The following is a 13,301-nucleotide window of genomic DNA, read 5'->3' as shown; positions in this document are numbered from 1 at the left end:
CTCCTTTATACGCACTTTCAAACCTATTAACCGTAACGAAGTCTTCGTGACTGTATACTTTGCCATGCGTTGTTTGATTGCATTCGTTCTCTTCAATTATACACAAACTTTCATCTTGCGCTTGTGTGAGGGTATCCAAACAACCCAATAAATGCATCGCAGCTTGAGAACGCGTTACGAAGCAATTCGATACTACAGGCAGTGCTAAGCCAGGACTAAGAATGGAAACTTCTAAACCAGGAATCGTTCTAGTTTCCGTTGATATAATATTATATAAACTTATTTCATTATTTATCGGATTAAAAGTCCAGATTACGTTATACAAAGGATCTAAACATGCTGCGCAATTATTGAAGTCAACTTGATCTGTACCGCTGTAACTATTACAAGTGCCATCCCTTTTGCTTATGACTAAACATTTGAACGAATTTGCTTGATCGTTTTGATGTGGAATTAATACTGAAACAATTTTTTTATAATTAAGCATACTTGCAGTATAGTAATGGTGGAGCGATAATTTACAAAAGAATAACATACTTATGCAGTTTTTATTTGCCATAACAGTACTCCTTGTTAAACTAATAGAATTTATTTCATCAATTTTGACATATGTTTGATCTCCAGTCGCGCCAACCCATGTTGCCCGCCTACCCCAACGTGGACCGATATTTGGAACTATATTTGGAAAACTATGCCACGGCTGCGATCTATCGGAACGACGACTAGCTGGAGAAGTGGTATTTGAAGATTCGTTTTGTCCATTCCACCAACTCATGCCCAACTGTCCTTTCTGTGTATAAAAGATGTAAATATAAAAACATTATAATCGAACACCGCTAACAATTGAACTTTAAAAACAATACAAACTTGATAAGCTCCAAACGTAAATACTTCGCCCTTTGATGTAAGTACAACGGTATGATTACTTCCAGCAGCAACCTGTGTAGCTATTCCTGATACTTTTACATGAACCGGTCCAGCATGTGCTGCTAAATCTCCCACGCCCAATTGACCATACGCGTTGCTTCCAAATGTATAAACTTCGCCATTTTGTAAAAGTACCACTGTACATAATGTACGACACAATTATTGAAGTTCATTTTATAAATTTATTATAAAAATATAAACTAAGTCTCTGCACATACCCGTATGATGCAAACCACATGATACTTGAACCACGGGACTCTCGCTCGGTATAGGAACTCTAGCTGGTGGTATACTAGCAATTCTTGCTGCGTCGCCTCGTTCTATGTCACTTCCTCCAACGGCTTCTTCGGTCATTAAATTACTACCCAATCCCAATGCCATTTTTCCAGGACAACTTTTCTGTGCCACACTCGGCCCAGCTATTTAATACAAAATTTATTGTTATATTAAATTTCACATAACTACATTTAATACACGGTACACCTATTTTACGAAGACATCTACCCAATCTTTGATTATTCGGACCTTTCATCTTCATTCCATACTTTGCAGTGCTTGGACCTGCTTTAGTTCTCTGTCTCTGTTTTATTTCTCCCAAACGTCTTTGTAAATATTCCCGAAAATTTGAACTAATTCTACCTAAAATGCGAAAGTAACGCGTAAGAAAGTTCAAATGGTGCTAACGTAATAATTTACGATTTAATGTTTACCGTTATTACAACTTTTCCTTGCACAAGTACGACAACATCCACATTCTGCACATCCGCTATCACCTTCACCGCATCCACATTCCCTAAAAATATATAGTTTAAATCTTTTGTACCTTGTGAACCGTATTAGAGACACGTACTGGCCTGGATTCCGATCTGGACGTACACCGCTCAAACACGATATACTGTAACCGGTGCATTCTCGGCATATCGTGCAAACCATACAAACACGATGTCTCCATTGATGTTGTCCAGGAGGACACATCCTACTTATTTCTTCCCAATCTTCAGCAGGTTCTGCGACATCTAAGTACAAATATTAGTGTTACTTCATTATATCAAACGGAGAAATAATAACTTTATCGTATGTAATTACCTTCTTCGGTTACTAAAAGTTCATCTTCTGCTGTACCCATTTCCATAGCTACCACGGTGGTATCCTTATTAATAGTGTGAACAGTTGTGAAATCTCTACCACACTGTCCTTTATTGTTGATACCAAATGTATATAAATGACCTTTGTTAGTTAATGCCGCGGCGTGAGCTTTTCCTAACGAAACGTGTATAATAAAGACATCTTTGAGATCAGTAACTATTCCAGAACTTGGGTCACTGTGCAAAGTATCTTTGCCAAACATTAATAAAGAACCCTCTTTTGTGACTAAAGCCGTCGATCCATTATTACAGGCAGCATCCATAATAAATTGACCTTCTACTTTTGCTATCTTTTTTGGTTTAACTGGCTTAGATTGACGACGAATTTTGTCTAAAAATAATAAATATGCATTATGTTTAGAAAAATTTCAAAACACCTAATTAATTTTATATTAGAAACTCATAATGCACTTACTACTATCACCGTCTTCTCCACGTCTGGCGGTACCGGCAAACAAAACTGAACCATCTTCTAGGATCATAATAATGTGTTGACCATCGTGGCCGGCTGCAAAATTTACAAGTCTTGGTCCTTTTCCAACGGTCAATTCTACCCATCTGTTAGGCCTTGTGTTCCTTTCCTTCCCAAGAGAGGTTCCTTTTCCACTATATAGTACCTTAAAAATATAATATAAAATGTATTTCACAATAAAATAAAATGTTAAATACTTCAAAGGCATTTTACTATTTACTTTTCCAGAGACGGTTTTTAATACAGCAAATTCCTTTCCTGCCGTAACGGTAGCAATTTCATCGTCACAGCCTGGATTTAAAGTGTGAACAACTTGTTCTTCATCAAAAGCAGCATATCCAAAAACGTCTACACATTTTCTTGCTAATTTTAGTGGCAACTCTGATGCAACTGTTACTGGATTACTTAATGTGTTTATTGTTCTAACTACAAAACCATCCTGTTAAAATCAATAAAAGTTGATGTTATATACCAAAGTATTAAAAGTTTTAACATAACTGATTAATAATATGAATAACTAACGTCTTTTCCAGCTGTTATCATTCCTAAACATTCGCCATCAGAAAACATAACAGAAGATGACCAATCACGACCCTCTAAAACAGCAATTCCTGTGACTACAAGAGTTTCTGCATCGATAATTAGTAATTCACTCTGTTTTCTGGGTGTGCATTTAAAGTACAATGTATTCTAAAAAAAAAAAAAATTGTCAAGAAAACGTTTTTATATTTGCGTACTAAAGAACAGATTTTAATTAACTGACATTTGCATAACCAAGCCAACCCGTTTCTGATGGGTAAAAGTCTGCCTTCTGAATGTACACATGGCCCCAAATGGTTCCACCATGACCACTACCAATCTTCAATAATCCTCTACTTGTATGTAGATACAGGTACTTTCCATCGCTCACAAAACTTCGTCCATTCAGAATTATATTATTTATATCATTTGGTAACTTAAGCGTAGAAGTATAAATCTTAGAACATTTAGGAACTCCATATGTAATCCAGTCTGGTCGCGCAAGTTTTCCGAGTAAAACAGCTTGTACACTTCTTTGTAAGGATGTCAATACACATGGCATCTATGATATATAAATTATAATGTCAAATACCAAAAAAATAGATCAAATTATTACAAGAAGAATAATTACTTGGATATTCTGAACTGCTAATGCTCTGGGACACATGAGTAAAGCAGCTGTTGCTGCCAACAAACGACCAGTGTCACCTCTAACAACCACAAGACTCAATAAACAGGCACAGGCAACAGCAGTCAAATGACTACCGTCATTGGCTGCTGCTGATTCAGGGCCATGTGAAGTTGCAAGATCCAATAATAGATCAAAAAGTGGATCTATAAAAAATCGAAAATTTGCGGAAAACCAAAAATTTCAATTCTCTAAAAAAAAAGTAATTCCATGTTTTACCAATAACATCATCTGGTTCAGATTTGAGGCCTTCAGGAAGTTGTCCTTGTAATATATCCAGTAAAGCCGATAATGCTTTCGTACATAGAAGAGGTTCAATTGTTCTACTTTCCCGCATTAATGTGAAAACACTTCTTAAACCAATACCTACAATCTGAAGATGTCTGAATTTAAACAAAATTCTTTTTATATATACGTGCAATAAGCCCCTTTTTAGTACCTTTGGTAAGCTCTGTATAGTTGATATCCTATCTTCATCATCACTTTCTGTATCAATAGTTTCACTAAGCTCTGGTGGTGATGGAGAATTACAATTTGATGCTCTATAAACTTCATTTGTTGTCTTAGCATACCTTTCCAAAATAGCACTTCTAACACTAGCAAATACAGCAAATGCAGAAGCATTGCAAGATAATTCTATTTCTGGTGGATTATTGTAATTTAAGTCTCCGCTTAAATCAATCTGTGAGTATTGAAAATCTAAGTAAAATCATGTTATAAAACATGTACAAAGACACGAGCAACAAATAATACCTTTTTTTTGTCCCTCTTACGTATAGATTTATTTTTTTTACATTTTCTCCATTCCTCTTTATTCCTAAAAATTAAGATACGTAATCTAATATTTAAAACTAACATGATATAATAAAAAAATGTTATGTATACAGATTTTAAAAAATATTGATATCTTTATATTTATAAAAATAAACGTTATAATAACAGCAACAATAATTTTGTACATTTATCAAAAACAATATTATGTTTAAATATTATATTTTTATGGATTTTCACATTTAATAAATACAAATAACTAAAAACATTGAACATAGCATGTTTGAAAAATCAGTTTCTTATTTACACGAGAACTGTCAAACTGACAATCTCTAAAGCATAGGTCAACTTTAATAAACAAACTATTTTAGGTTACTTCGAAAACTTAAGATATTTATCATATATTTGAATGGTGTCGTAATTTTGATCAACATAATGTGTAACAATAAGAATAAGTTATCGCATTTTTTATCATAATTATTGAGTTTGATAAATGACAGATGAAGTCACCGCCAAAAGCGTCAAGTAAACAAAGCTTGGAGGAGGTTATACGCGTTTCGCACCTCTGTGCCTCGGCGATGCTTTTGAAGAGGTCATAAAAACATTTCACGTAATTCTCCGGTTCGGGCATCAATCTTTCGTGGTCCCCAGACACCATGTTGTGCACAAAATTTTCAACGTACGAATCACCAATTCATTTTCGTAATACTATTGATCGTTGACATTCTCCTGCCTTCCCCATGTGATTGCATCGCACGGTTTATAAAAAGGGCCATTCGATGATTTGTATGAAAGTATTTATTTGTTTGACCTGCGGTTTCAAATTCACAGGCGACAGGACAACTTAATAACGTATTACTTTTGTAATATTCGAAAACGGCCAAACATTTGCCTTTGATGTATCTTAAGAAATTCGTCTTGAAAGTACCCGACTCAATTCTGCGCGATCCGGCCACACTGCGCGCTACGAACGACCGCGTTTTAAATTCTCAAACCGCACTTCTCGTGCTTCGTTCGACTTGATAGACGCTATCAAATTATTCCGGAATAATAGTTTCGATGATTTCGGGCTTGTACGATATATTATTAAAGACAATCGATTGCGAAAGAAAAATACGTCGCTAGTCAAGCTATTGCGTTGCGTCAAGAATAATCGAGTCGGGACCCAAATCATTCAGCTTGGTCAAATACTTTTAACGGCATTCACGATGCAACAGGCATAGTATTCCTAGGAAAGAGATTCGCAAATCCAGTATTATCAGACGGCAGACAGGTGTCCGAAAGAAACTACCCCTCCACTTACACACACTAATACATAGCCACCTTGTATATGAGTTCTGGTGCTTGTATATGTATGTATCTTAATATTAATTGGTCCTACTGAAACGCATGCAAGAATTTCGCTAGTATCCAACAAGACGTTGTAGCGCTTACTTCTTTATTTTATAACGTAGATACTTATAGTGGCCACTAATGATAATAACTATACATTTATACATACACGGTGTTCGGCCAAAATTTTTAATTCGAGATTCGAGAGGCTAAAATAAAACAAAGAACTTGACTGAGGCTTCGTTAAAAAGTTATTAAAAAATTAAATTAAAAAATTTCAAATCATTCTGAAAAAATTATTTGCGATTGCGGGGGTCAATTACAATCACTTTTGATTAATAGACATACCCCCAAAATCCTAGGCACATTCTAGAAAAAAATTCGAGAAGATGTGAAAATTTTCGACAAGATTAAAAAATTTCAAATCGTTCTAAAAAAATTCTTTTCAGTTGCTGGGGTCAATTACAATTATTATTGGTCAATGTTATGCACAAACATTGAATTCCTGGAAAGATAACAAGGTAAGGTACTCACCAACGCTCGCGAATTGGGGAGGAGTTCCGCCGTCAGAATAGCTCCTATTTCAAACAGAAATCCGTTAATTTCGATTTCCAATAAGAGATTGTAACAAAAACGAAATAAAAATGCATTAAACTACATGAACGACAATTATAATTGAAGAATGATTAAATCCAAACTGTATTGCAAAAAATCGTAATTAAATTCAGAGAGATATGTTAATAATTAACACCGATCGAATGTTAGAGAAATTGCGCGAAGCCCGATTCAGTTTCTGCCACGACTCCGACTCAATTTATATTAGAAACGTATTAATATTACACGAAAGTACCGTTAGAGAGTAAACGCGTGTAATAATAATGATGAAGTATCAACAGATTAGAAATACGTACCTCGTTAATAGCGAAACACCGACAGGTCTCGACACGTCTTTTCACGCCAATTTTTACAGCAGGAATGGCGCCCCCTCGCTGTACCTACCAACACTCGCGAATTGGGGAGGAGTTCCGCCGTCGGAATAGCTCCTATTTCGAATTCTAATAAGAGACTGTAACAGAAACGAAATAAAAATGCATTAAGGTACATGAACGATACTTATAATTGAGGAATAATTAAATCCAAACTGTATTGCAAGAAATCGTAATTAAATTCAGAGAGACGTGTTAATAATTAACACCGAACGAATGTTGGAGAAATCGCGCGAAACCTGATTCAGTTTCTGCCACGATTCCGACTCAATTTATATTAGAAACGTATTAATATTGCACGAAAGCATCGTTAGGGAGTAAACGCGTGTAGTAATAATGATGAAGTATCAACAGATTAGAAATACGTACCTCGTTAATAGCGAAACACCGATAGGTCTCGACACGTCTTTTCACGCCAATTTTTACAAGAGGAATGGCGCCCCCTCGCTGTACCCACCAACGCTCGCGAATTGGGGAGGAGTTCCGCCGTCGGAATAGCTCCTATTTCGAACAGAAATCCGTTAATTTCGATTTCCAATAAGAGACTGTAACAGAAACGAAATAAAAATGCATTAAGGTACATGAACGATACTTATAATTGAAGAATGATTAAATCCAAACTGTATTGCAAGAAATCGTAATTAAATTCAGAGAGACATGTTAATAATTAATACCGATCGAATGTTAGAGAAATCGCGCGAAACTTGATTCAGTTTCGGCCACGATTCCGACTCAATTTATAGTAGGAACGTATTAATATTGCACGAAAGCATCGTTAGAGAGTAAACGCGTGTAGTAATAATGATGAAGTACCAACAGATTAGAAATACGTACCTCGTTAATAGCGAAACACCGATAGGTCTCGACACGTCTTTTCACGCCAATTTTTACAGGAGGAATGGCGCCCCCCTCGCTGTACCCACCAACGCTCGCGAATTAGGTGGGGAGTGGGGGGAGACTCCGATGTCCCGCAAAGTTTATATTTCGAAAACGAATAAGGATACCTTAGGTAGAAATCGCGGATACAGAAAAAAAGAACTTACTACGGTAGCTATTTCGTTAGACACATAAGTACGTATGTAGATCGAAAATTAAAAATGCCTCATGTACACGTGACTGTGCATTAGTATGCGTACGTGGAGGGGCAGTAGTTTTCTTTGAGCACCAGTTGCCTGCATACCAGTGTGCTGTCTAATAATATTGTGCATACGGCGCATTCGAAAACGAACAAATTCGAATGTTTCTATTTATTCGTTTGTTATTGCGAAGATTAAAAAGTGTATAACAGCAAACGTGTCAACGTGAATTTAGAAAATTCTGTTTGTGGCGCTGTTTTGGTTGTTGTGTGGGGCTGTACGTGAGAATTTCGTGAACGCTCGGAAAAGGAAAGGAGGGGGTGCGTTTCGTCCTGGTCTGGCACACTGTTCAATAAAATTCGTAACAATGATCATACCCGTACGTTGTTTTACCTGTGGGAAAGTCATCGGTAATAAATGGGAAGCATACCTTGGTTTACTACAAGCAGAATACACGGAAGGGTAATTAGAATTATTATAACATTCTAAAACTTCTAAACTAAATAAAATACCATGCGTATCATGTCATTTGTGGACAACGTTTACATTACGAAAAAACCTAACCTCAATTCGCAGAATACTTTACAATACTGAAATGTTTAAACATAAATCGCAAGGTAGTTCAATATTCTTAACAATAAAATAAACAACAGTTTTCTATGTGTACATTTCTATATTTTTAAAGATAGATTATATACTATTTTTTAAAACTTATACAGTGATCTAAAATTATACCACTGTCTGTATTGAAGTAATATATATCAAAACATGTTGGATGTGATGCAATTATTTATGTCCCGTATGGTACATGTATGTTGCAGAGATGCTCTTGATGCTTTGGGATTAAAACGATATTGCTGTCGTAGGATGCTCCTTGGACACGTGGATTTAATTGAAAAACTTCTGAATTATGCACCATTAGAAAAGTAAATGTTTCACAAAATTCTTATTTCCATATTTGATATTAATATATATATTGCTACAGAATTATTTGAATTAATTAAACAAATTCTTACAATTCTAAAACAAAATATGTATGTACATAATGGAACTATATGAATAGTCTAGAAATATTATTTTCCTCTTGCAAACAATTACACCACACTCTGAATTTTATATATAGAACCAGGAGAAATAAAATACACAAGCTATAATGTAAAATGATTTGTATTTTATGATTGCATTTCTTTCATTTTTGTCATCTTAAAAATTTTTAACATGTGTATAAAAAGTTGATAAGTTTACAAAAAGTTTATAAATAAAAATTGCTTTCAAAAATGTTGTTTTTATTCTGAAAATATGTATTCACATTAAATGCAACATAGAAGAGTGAAACATTTTATACACTGTATTACATGTACAGAACATGCAACAGGAACTTACTGTAGATATAGATTTGTATACATAGAAAGTTTTTCTTATAAAGATTTCAAATATTACAAGGACACTTTATTACATAATGGTAGTTTATGTCATTATCTTTAAAATATAGAAGGTTATACTTTAAGATTTGATTTTTAATTTGTAGAGCCAGCTACACAAAGCATTTGATTTCAATTTTTTAAATAAGAAGCATAAATATGGACGTAATAAACTTTTGTATATATTCATACTTATCAATCTTGATTTTAAATAAACACATAAATTCGAGGCATCGCGAAATATATTTTGCATTAAACGTTTTTAAACTACCTTTGTCAACGAAATAAAATATTTTTTTCATTTTAATTACTTATTTTTATTTTACTGTTCAAATATAAAAATAATTGAAATACTGCCAATGTTTCTCAGTCTATGTTTTTCTCAAATAAAATAAAATTGATTTTACATTAACTGTTAGGAGCAAAATAAATCGTTACTTACACCTTCAAATTAATTTGCCACTTAATATGTTTGTAAGGATTAAATTTTTTCATATAACCTTCACTGACATTATTCGTTGTATTTTATAAATCATTTGTGCGTAAACATAATTTTAACTACCGTTCACCGAATGTCGGTTTCTCAGTTCTTATTTGTACAACAACCAAAATAATATTTGTTATTGTAACAAATAATTTTTTTCATCTTACTAGAGCACTTCATGTAGGCACATAAATAGCAATTAAATTTCTGATAGAAATATTTGTTTACCACACATCTGATGGAAGTTATTGCAATTGGTGTTTCTAAATCTTTAATATTTTTAAATTTGTATGATTGTCTTTCGAAACTATCAGAATAATCAAGTACTTATTACGTTAAACTCTATGAAGTGGCTTCCAAACATTTTTAGTTTGGAATACTGGAATATGTACATGTCTATTTATATATTATATAGGCAACAGTTTTAGCCATATGCTGCTATAATTTGTATTAATGCACTACGAGATCCAAATATTAAAGCCATGAGACCAATGATACAAATAACGATGTTCTTTAACGCTACCCAATGACATGGGCCGAAACCAACGTCCCAGTAAGTTACAGTTTCGACAAACACAGGAATTAAAAGTCCCAAAATGGAAAAGCAAAATGCACCAATCAGTCCAATGAAAGGTTCGATATTTGGCAAAATCACAGCCAACAGAACTGCAACATAAAAACATATGTTATTAATAATACGAACATCGGATACTCTTATTAAAGTGTATACGTATCAATCAAAGAACTGAATGCATACCTGCGCCTGTAACCATAACTGTTCTCAAAATATAATTTGCTAATAGTGGCTTTTTCTGGAATCTATGCTTTAAACTGTTCCATGCAATATCAAGACAGACGTAGAATTGTAAACCAAATGTGCAATAAACAGCAAGAGGTATTAAAATCTTGACAATTTGAGCTGGTCTGAAACAACATGTTTATTACAGATCGATTAATGTACCACTTAAATTACCATAACATAATTTGTTTTTTTTATTATGTTCTAAAACGTGCAAAGTGGCCAATTATTAATATTTTACTGCTATAACACTTACATTTCTTCCGTCGGAAAATTTAACGTGATAATGTCCATAGTATTGCTCTGGTATTTTATGTAACCCAAAAATCCCAGTAAAATGTATATAAGGGTAACCCCAGACATTCCTTTATTGAGAACGCCGCAAATACCGACGAAGTGCTGCGGTGTTTTCATATTATTTTCTAGTGGCATTACAACGCCTAGAAAGAGACCCTTTAAGTAACATTCCCCTTTTCTTAATTAAACATTCCAAGTAAAGTAAATAGTACCTATTGCTTCCATTGCAAAAATAGTAATGCTGAAGAATCGTGGAAAGTTCTCGATAGGCGCGAATAAAGGCACATCCGATAGTGGTGGGAGATCCCAGACCAAATAATAAAAAGTTATTCCTAAACCTGTTCCCATGAATATATTGGCAATCATAGAAACAGGTGCGAGGTATTTCAAGTTAGGTATCCAGCTAAGTAGTATCATAGGGACCAGCAAACATGCTGTCATTAATCTGATACTAAACTGACCAGCTTCAGGGTCTTTGTAGTGTTCAATGATTTGTTTGAAGTTTGCTGCAACGATAACTGTATACAAACTGCAAGTGCCAAAGTACGTTGCAAATAAACTAATTTGTATGAGGTACCTGCAATCAAAATTAATTAAATATTACATGATTGCCGTTTATAAACGAAGTTGATGCCTATTTTTCAAGTTTTCTGTCTTTTTGGGGAAACGTGAGTGCTACTGTTTGATTCTTTACTGGAGCTTTTACCATATTAATTCTTCTTCAACGTATTACGATATCGCTAACGTTAGTACATTATACTTGAATACCATGGTCATTGAGAATTGTACCTCATTGGCTTTGAAAATTTCCTTGTCCATTCCGGTCCCGTAGCAAACGCTACTTCGGCTACATCGGCGAAGCTCATTTCCGTACGCCGCGTTTTGTGATAAAGAACGTGCGCGCATTTTACCTAAAATATTACGAATTTGGTTAATATTATTAGTCGGGCATTCAATTAGTATCTTAATCATTGTATTTAATATCCTGATGCTTATTTACCAAAATATATGCGCAATGTGTGCAAACAAATGCCACAAGGATCGTTGCAAATACACCAACGAGAAGACCAGCATTTTTAAAAGCCATTGGCATGGACAATATGCCCGTCCCAAGCGAGGCTTTCAGTAAATGCGTTAATGTGTCACAGTCGCTGAATAAAAACAAGATAAAACTTTAATTGATGATGACTTTTCCACATTTATGATTGATATTAATATCTACGGGTGACTTGGATCAAGCCAAGAATTTCTTTCAATTTAAAACAGAACGTTAATATAAAACGAAATCCTACAATTAGAAGATCTTCTCAAAACATAATCCTCTAATTGTTTAGTCGTACATACGAACATAGGTGTATATGTAAATCGATTTAGAATTAATAGAAACGTTCTTTACGGCTATCGAAAAAGATAATCAGTACAAATAAAGATGCGAAGGTCGAATACATTCTAAAATAGGTATCAATTTACTATATTGATCGTATACTTACGTCGTTGGATTATCAACTTTTCGTTCACTAAAGGGATCGAAAATCTTCCCGTCTCCTTGTGCTGCTTCCACATCTCGTGGAGCAACTTGTACTTTGTATCTGCAATGAACATAAAGTATTAAGATATGGATGTTCATCATATTACAATTTGAATTACTACATCTGAAAATAGTACGTAACGGATAAAATTCATAAATCTTACTTGGTTAATACGCCATCTTTCATGTTAGACCCATCTTGGGGTAAGAAAGTGTCCAATTCCGTAGGCGATTTGTTATCCTGCAATAAAAATATTTAAATATAATTTAAGAGAATGGGAAAGGGAAAGGGAACAAATAAAGATGATGATTATTATTATTATATAATTTTATCGAAACATACCATTTTGTTGTGCTTGTGGTTTTCTGTATCTAAGGTGAATGATCTGCAACAAGCAGGAAATTGATTTCTTTAAACAACAGCGATAATATAAATGTAAAAATGAATGATATATTTATATCTAAATCTACCCAATCTATTATTAAATACTTCAGCGACTGATAAAGCCAAACAGTACAGTACTATAACTTTTGTCTTGCTTATTATCATTGTAGCTTTTTAATAAGTATACTTTGATTTACAACGTATAATTACGTATATAATTATAAGTATCGTTGTTATCAAAACATTAATTCGTTAATCAATTACACTGTGCATGCAATTTAATTAAAGCAGATTAAACGTAGACATTTTTGTAATTGACTTTATAGCACTATACTCGAGGCGTCGATTAAAATCATTACGAGTTAATTGTTGTCGCGCCTGCGAAGGCATCAATCTAACTCAATCTTGCCATTGATTGATAGGTGGAAATTGTTTATTCATGGATAACTCCAGTGCATATATCAAGTAAAA

The 13,301-nt window shown here is 34.1% G+C and overlaps 3 protein-coding genes across 5 annotated transcripts in view; 1 reads left to right on the top strand and 2 right to left on the bottom strand.

The window, feature by feature from the left end:
* The window catches only part of Hiw (MYC binding protein highwire), a 331,194-nt gene extending 325,749 nt beyond the window's left edge, over window positions 1-5,445 (bottom strand). For both annotated transcript variants that reach the window (XM_076767221.1, XM_076767222.1), the window contains exons 1-17: window positions 5,086-5,445; window positions 4,505-4,568; window positions 4,191-4,433; window positions 3,971-4,124; window positions 3,695-3,897; window positions 3,308-3,625; window positions 3,067-3,234; window positions 2,765-2,983; window positions 2,488-2,689; window positions 2,014-2,403; window positions 1,778-1,943; window positions 1,638-1,720; window positions 1,432-1,566; window positions 1,146-1,346; window positions 868-1,064; window positions 538-790; window positions 16-459 (exon numbers count right to left, since the gene is read on the bottom strand). In XM_076767221.1, the coding sequence (XP_076623336.1) occupies window positions 16-459; window positions 538-790; window positions 868-1,064; window positions 1,146-1,346; window positions 1,432-1,566; window positions 1,638-1,720; window positions 1,778-1,943; window positions 2,014-2,403; window positions 2,488-2,689; window positions 2,765-2,983; window positions 3,067-3,234; window positions 3,308-3,625; window positions 3,695-3,897; window positions 3,971-4,124; window positions 4,191-4,433; window positions 4,505-4,568; window positions 5,086-5,180 (3,535 nt within the window). In that variant the 5' untranslated portion in view covers window positions 5,181-5,445. The remainder of the gene's footprint in view (window positions 1-15; window positions 460-537; window positions 791-867; window positions 1,065-1,145; window positions 1,347-1,431; window positions 1,567-1,637; window positions 1,721-1,777; window positions 1,944-2,013; window positions 2,404-2,487; window positions 2,690-2,764; window positions 2,984-3,066; window positions 3,235-3,307; window positions 3,626-3,694; window positions 3,898-3,970; window positions 4,125-4,190; window positions 4,434-4,504; window positions 4,569-5,085) is intronic.
* Window positions 5,446-7,996: 2,551 nt separating this feature from the next.
* Window positions 7,997-13,301, top strand: part of Rpb10 (DNA-directed RNA polymerases I, II, and III subunit Rpb10) — a 12,792-nt gene continuing 7,487 nt past the window's right edge. The window contains exons 1-3 of one of the 2 annotated variants that reach the window (XM_076767389.1): window positions 7,997-8,157; window positions 8,261-8,378; window positions 8,738-8,842. In XM_076767389.1, the coding sequence (XP_076623504.1) occupies window positions 8,284-8,378; window positions 8,738-8,842 (200 nt within the window). In that variant the 5' untranslated portion in view covers window positions 7,997-8,157; window positions 8,261-8,283. Of the gene's footprint in view, window positions 8,158-8,260; window positions 8,379-8,737; window positions 9,195-13,301 lie in introns of those variants that run through there. The other variant, XM_076767388.1, reaches the window with a different exon arrangement.
* Path (solute carrier family 36 member pathetic) overlaps window positions 9,182-13,301 on the bottom strand; it is a 12,326-nt gene continuing 8,206 nt past the window's right edge. Inside the window, exons 2-10 of the mRNA XM_076767386.1 lie at window positions 12,789-12,831; window positions 12,610-12,686; window positions 12,408-12,506; window positions 11,918-12,068; window positions 11,707-11,828; window positions 11,130-11,494; window positions 10,877-11,060; window positions 10,579-10,745; window positions 9,182-10,487 (exon numbers count right to left, since the gene is read on the bottom strand). Of these exons, the coding sequence (XP_076623501.1) occupies window positions 10,246-10,487; window positions 10,579-10,745; window positions 10,877-11,060; window positions 11,130-11,494; window positions 11,707-11,828; window positions 11,918-12,068; window positions 12,408-12,506; window positions 12,610-12,686; window positions 12,789-12,791 (1,410 nt within the window). The 5' untranslated portion in view covers window positions 12,792-12,831 and the 3' untranslated portion in view covers window positions 9,182-10,245. The remainder of the gene's footprint in view (window positions 10,488-10,578; window positions 10,746-10,876; window positions 11,061-11,129; window positions 11,495-11,706; window positions 11,829-11,917; window positions 12,069-12,407; window positions 12,507-12,609; window positions 12,687-12,788; window positions 12,832-13,301) is intronic.

The sequence above is a fragment of the Colletes latitarsis genome, chromosome 6, assembly GCF_051014445.1.
Source record: "Colletes latitarsis isolate SP2378_abdomen chromosome 6, iyColLati1, whole genome shotgun sequence".
In the NCBI taxonomy this organism is placed as follows: domain Eukaryota; kingdom Metazoa; phylum Arthropoda; class Insecta; order Hymenoptera; family Colletidae; genus Colletes; species Colletes latitarsis.
The sequence above is the reverse complement of the archived record's forward strand: the minus strand, read 5'-3'. Positions and strand labels throughout refer to the sequence as shown.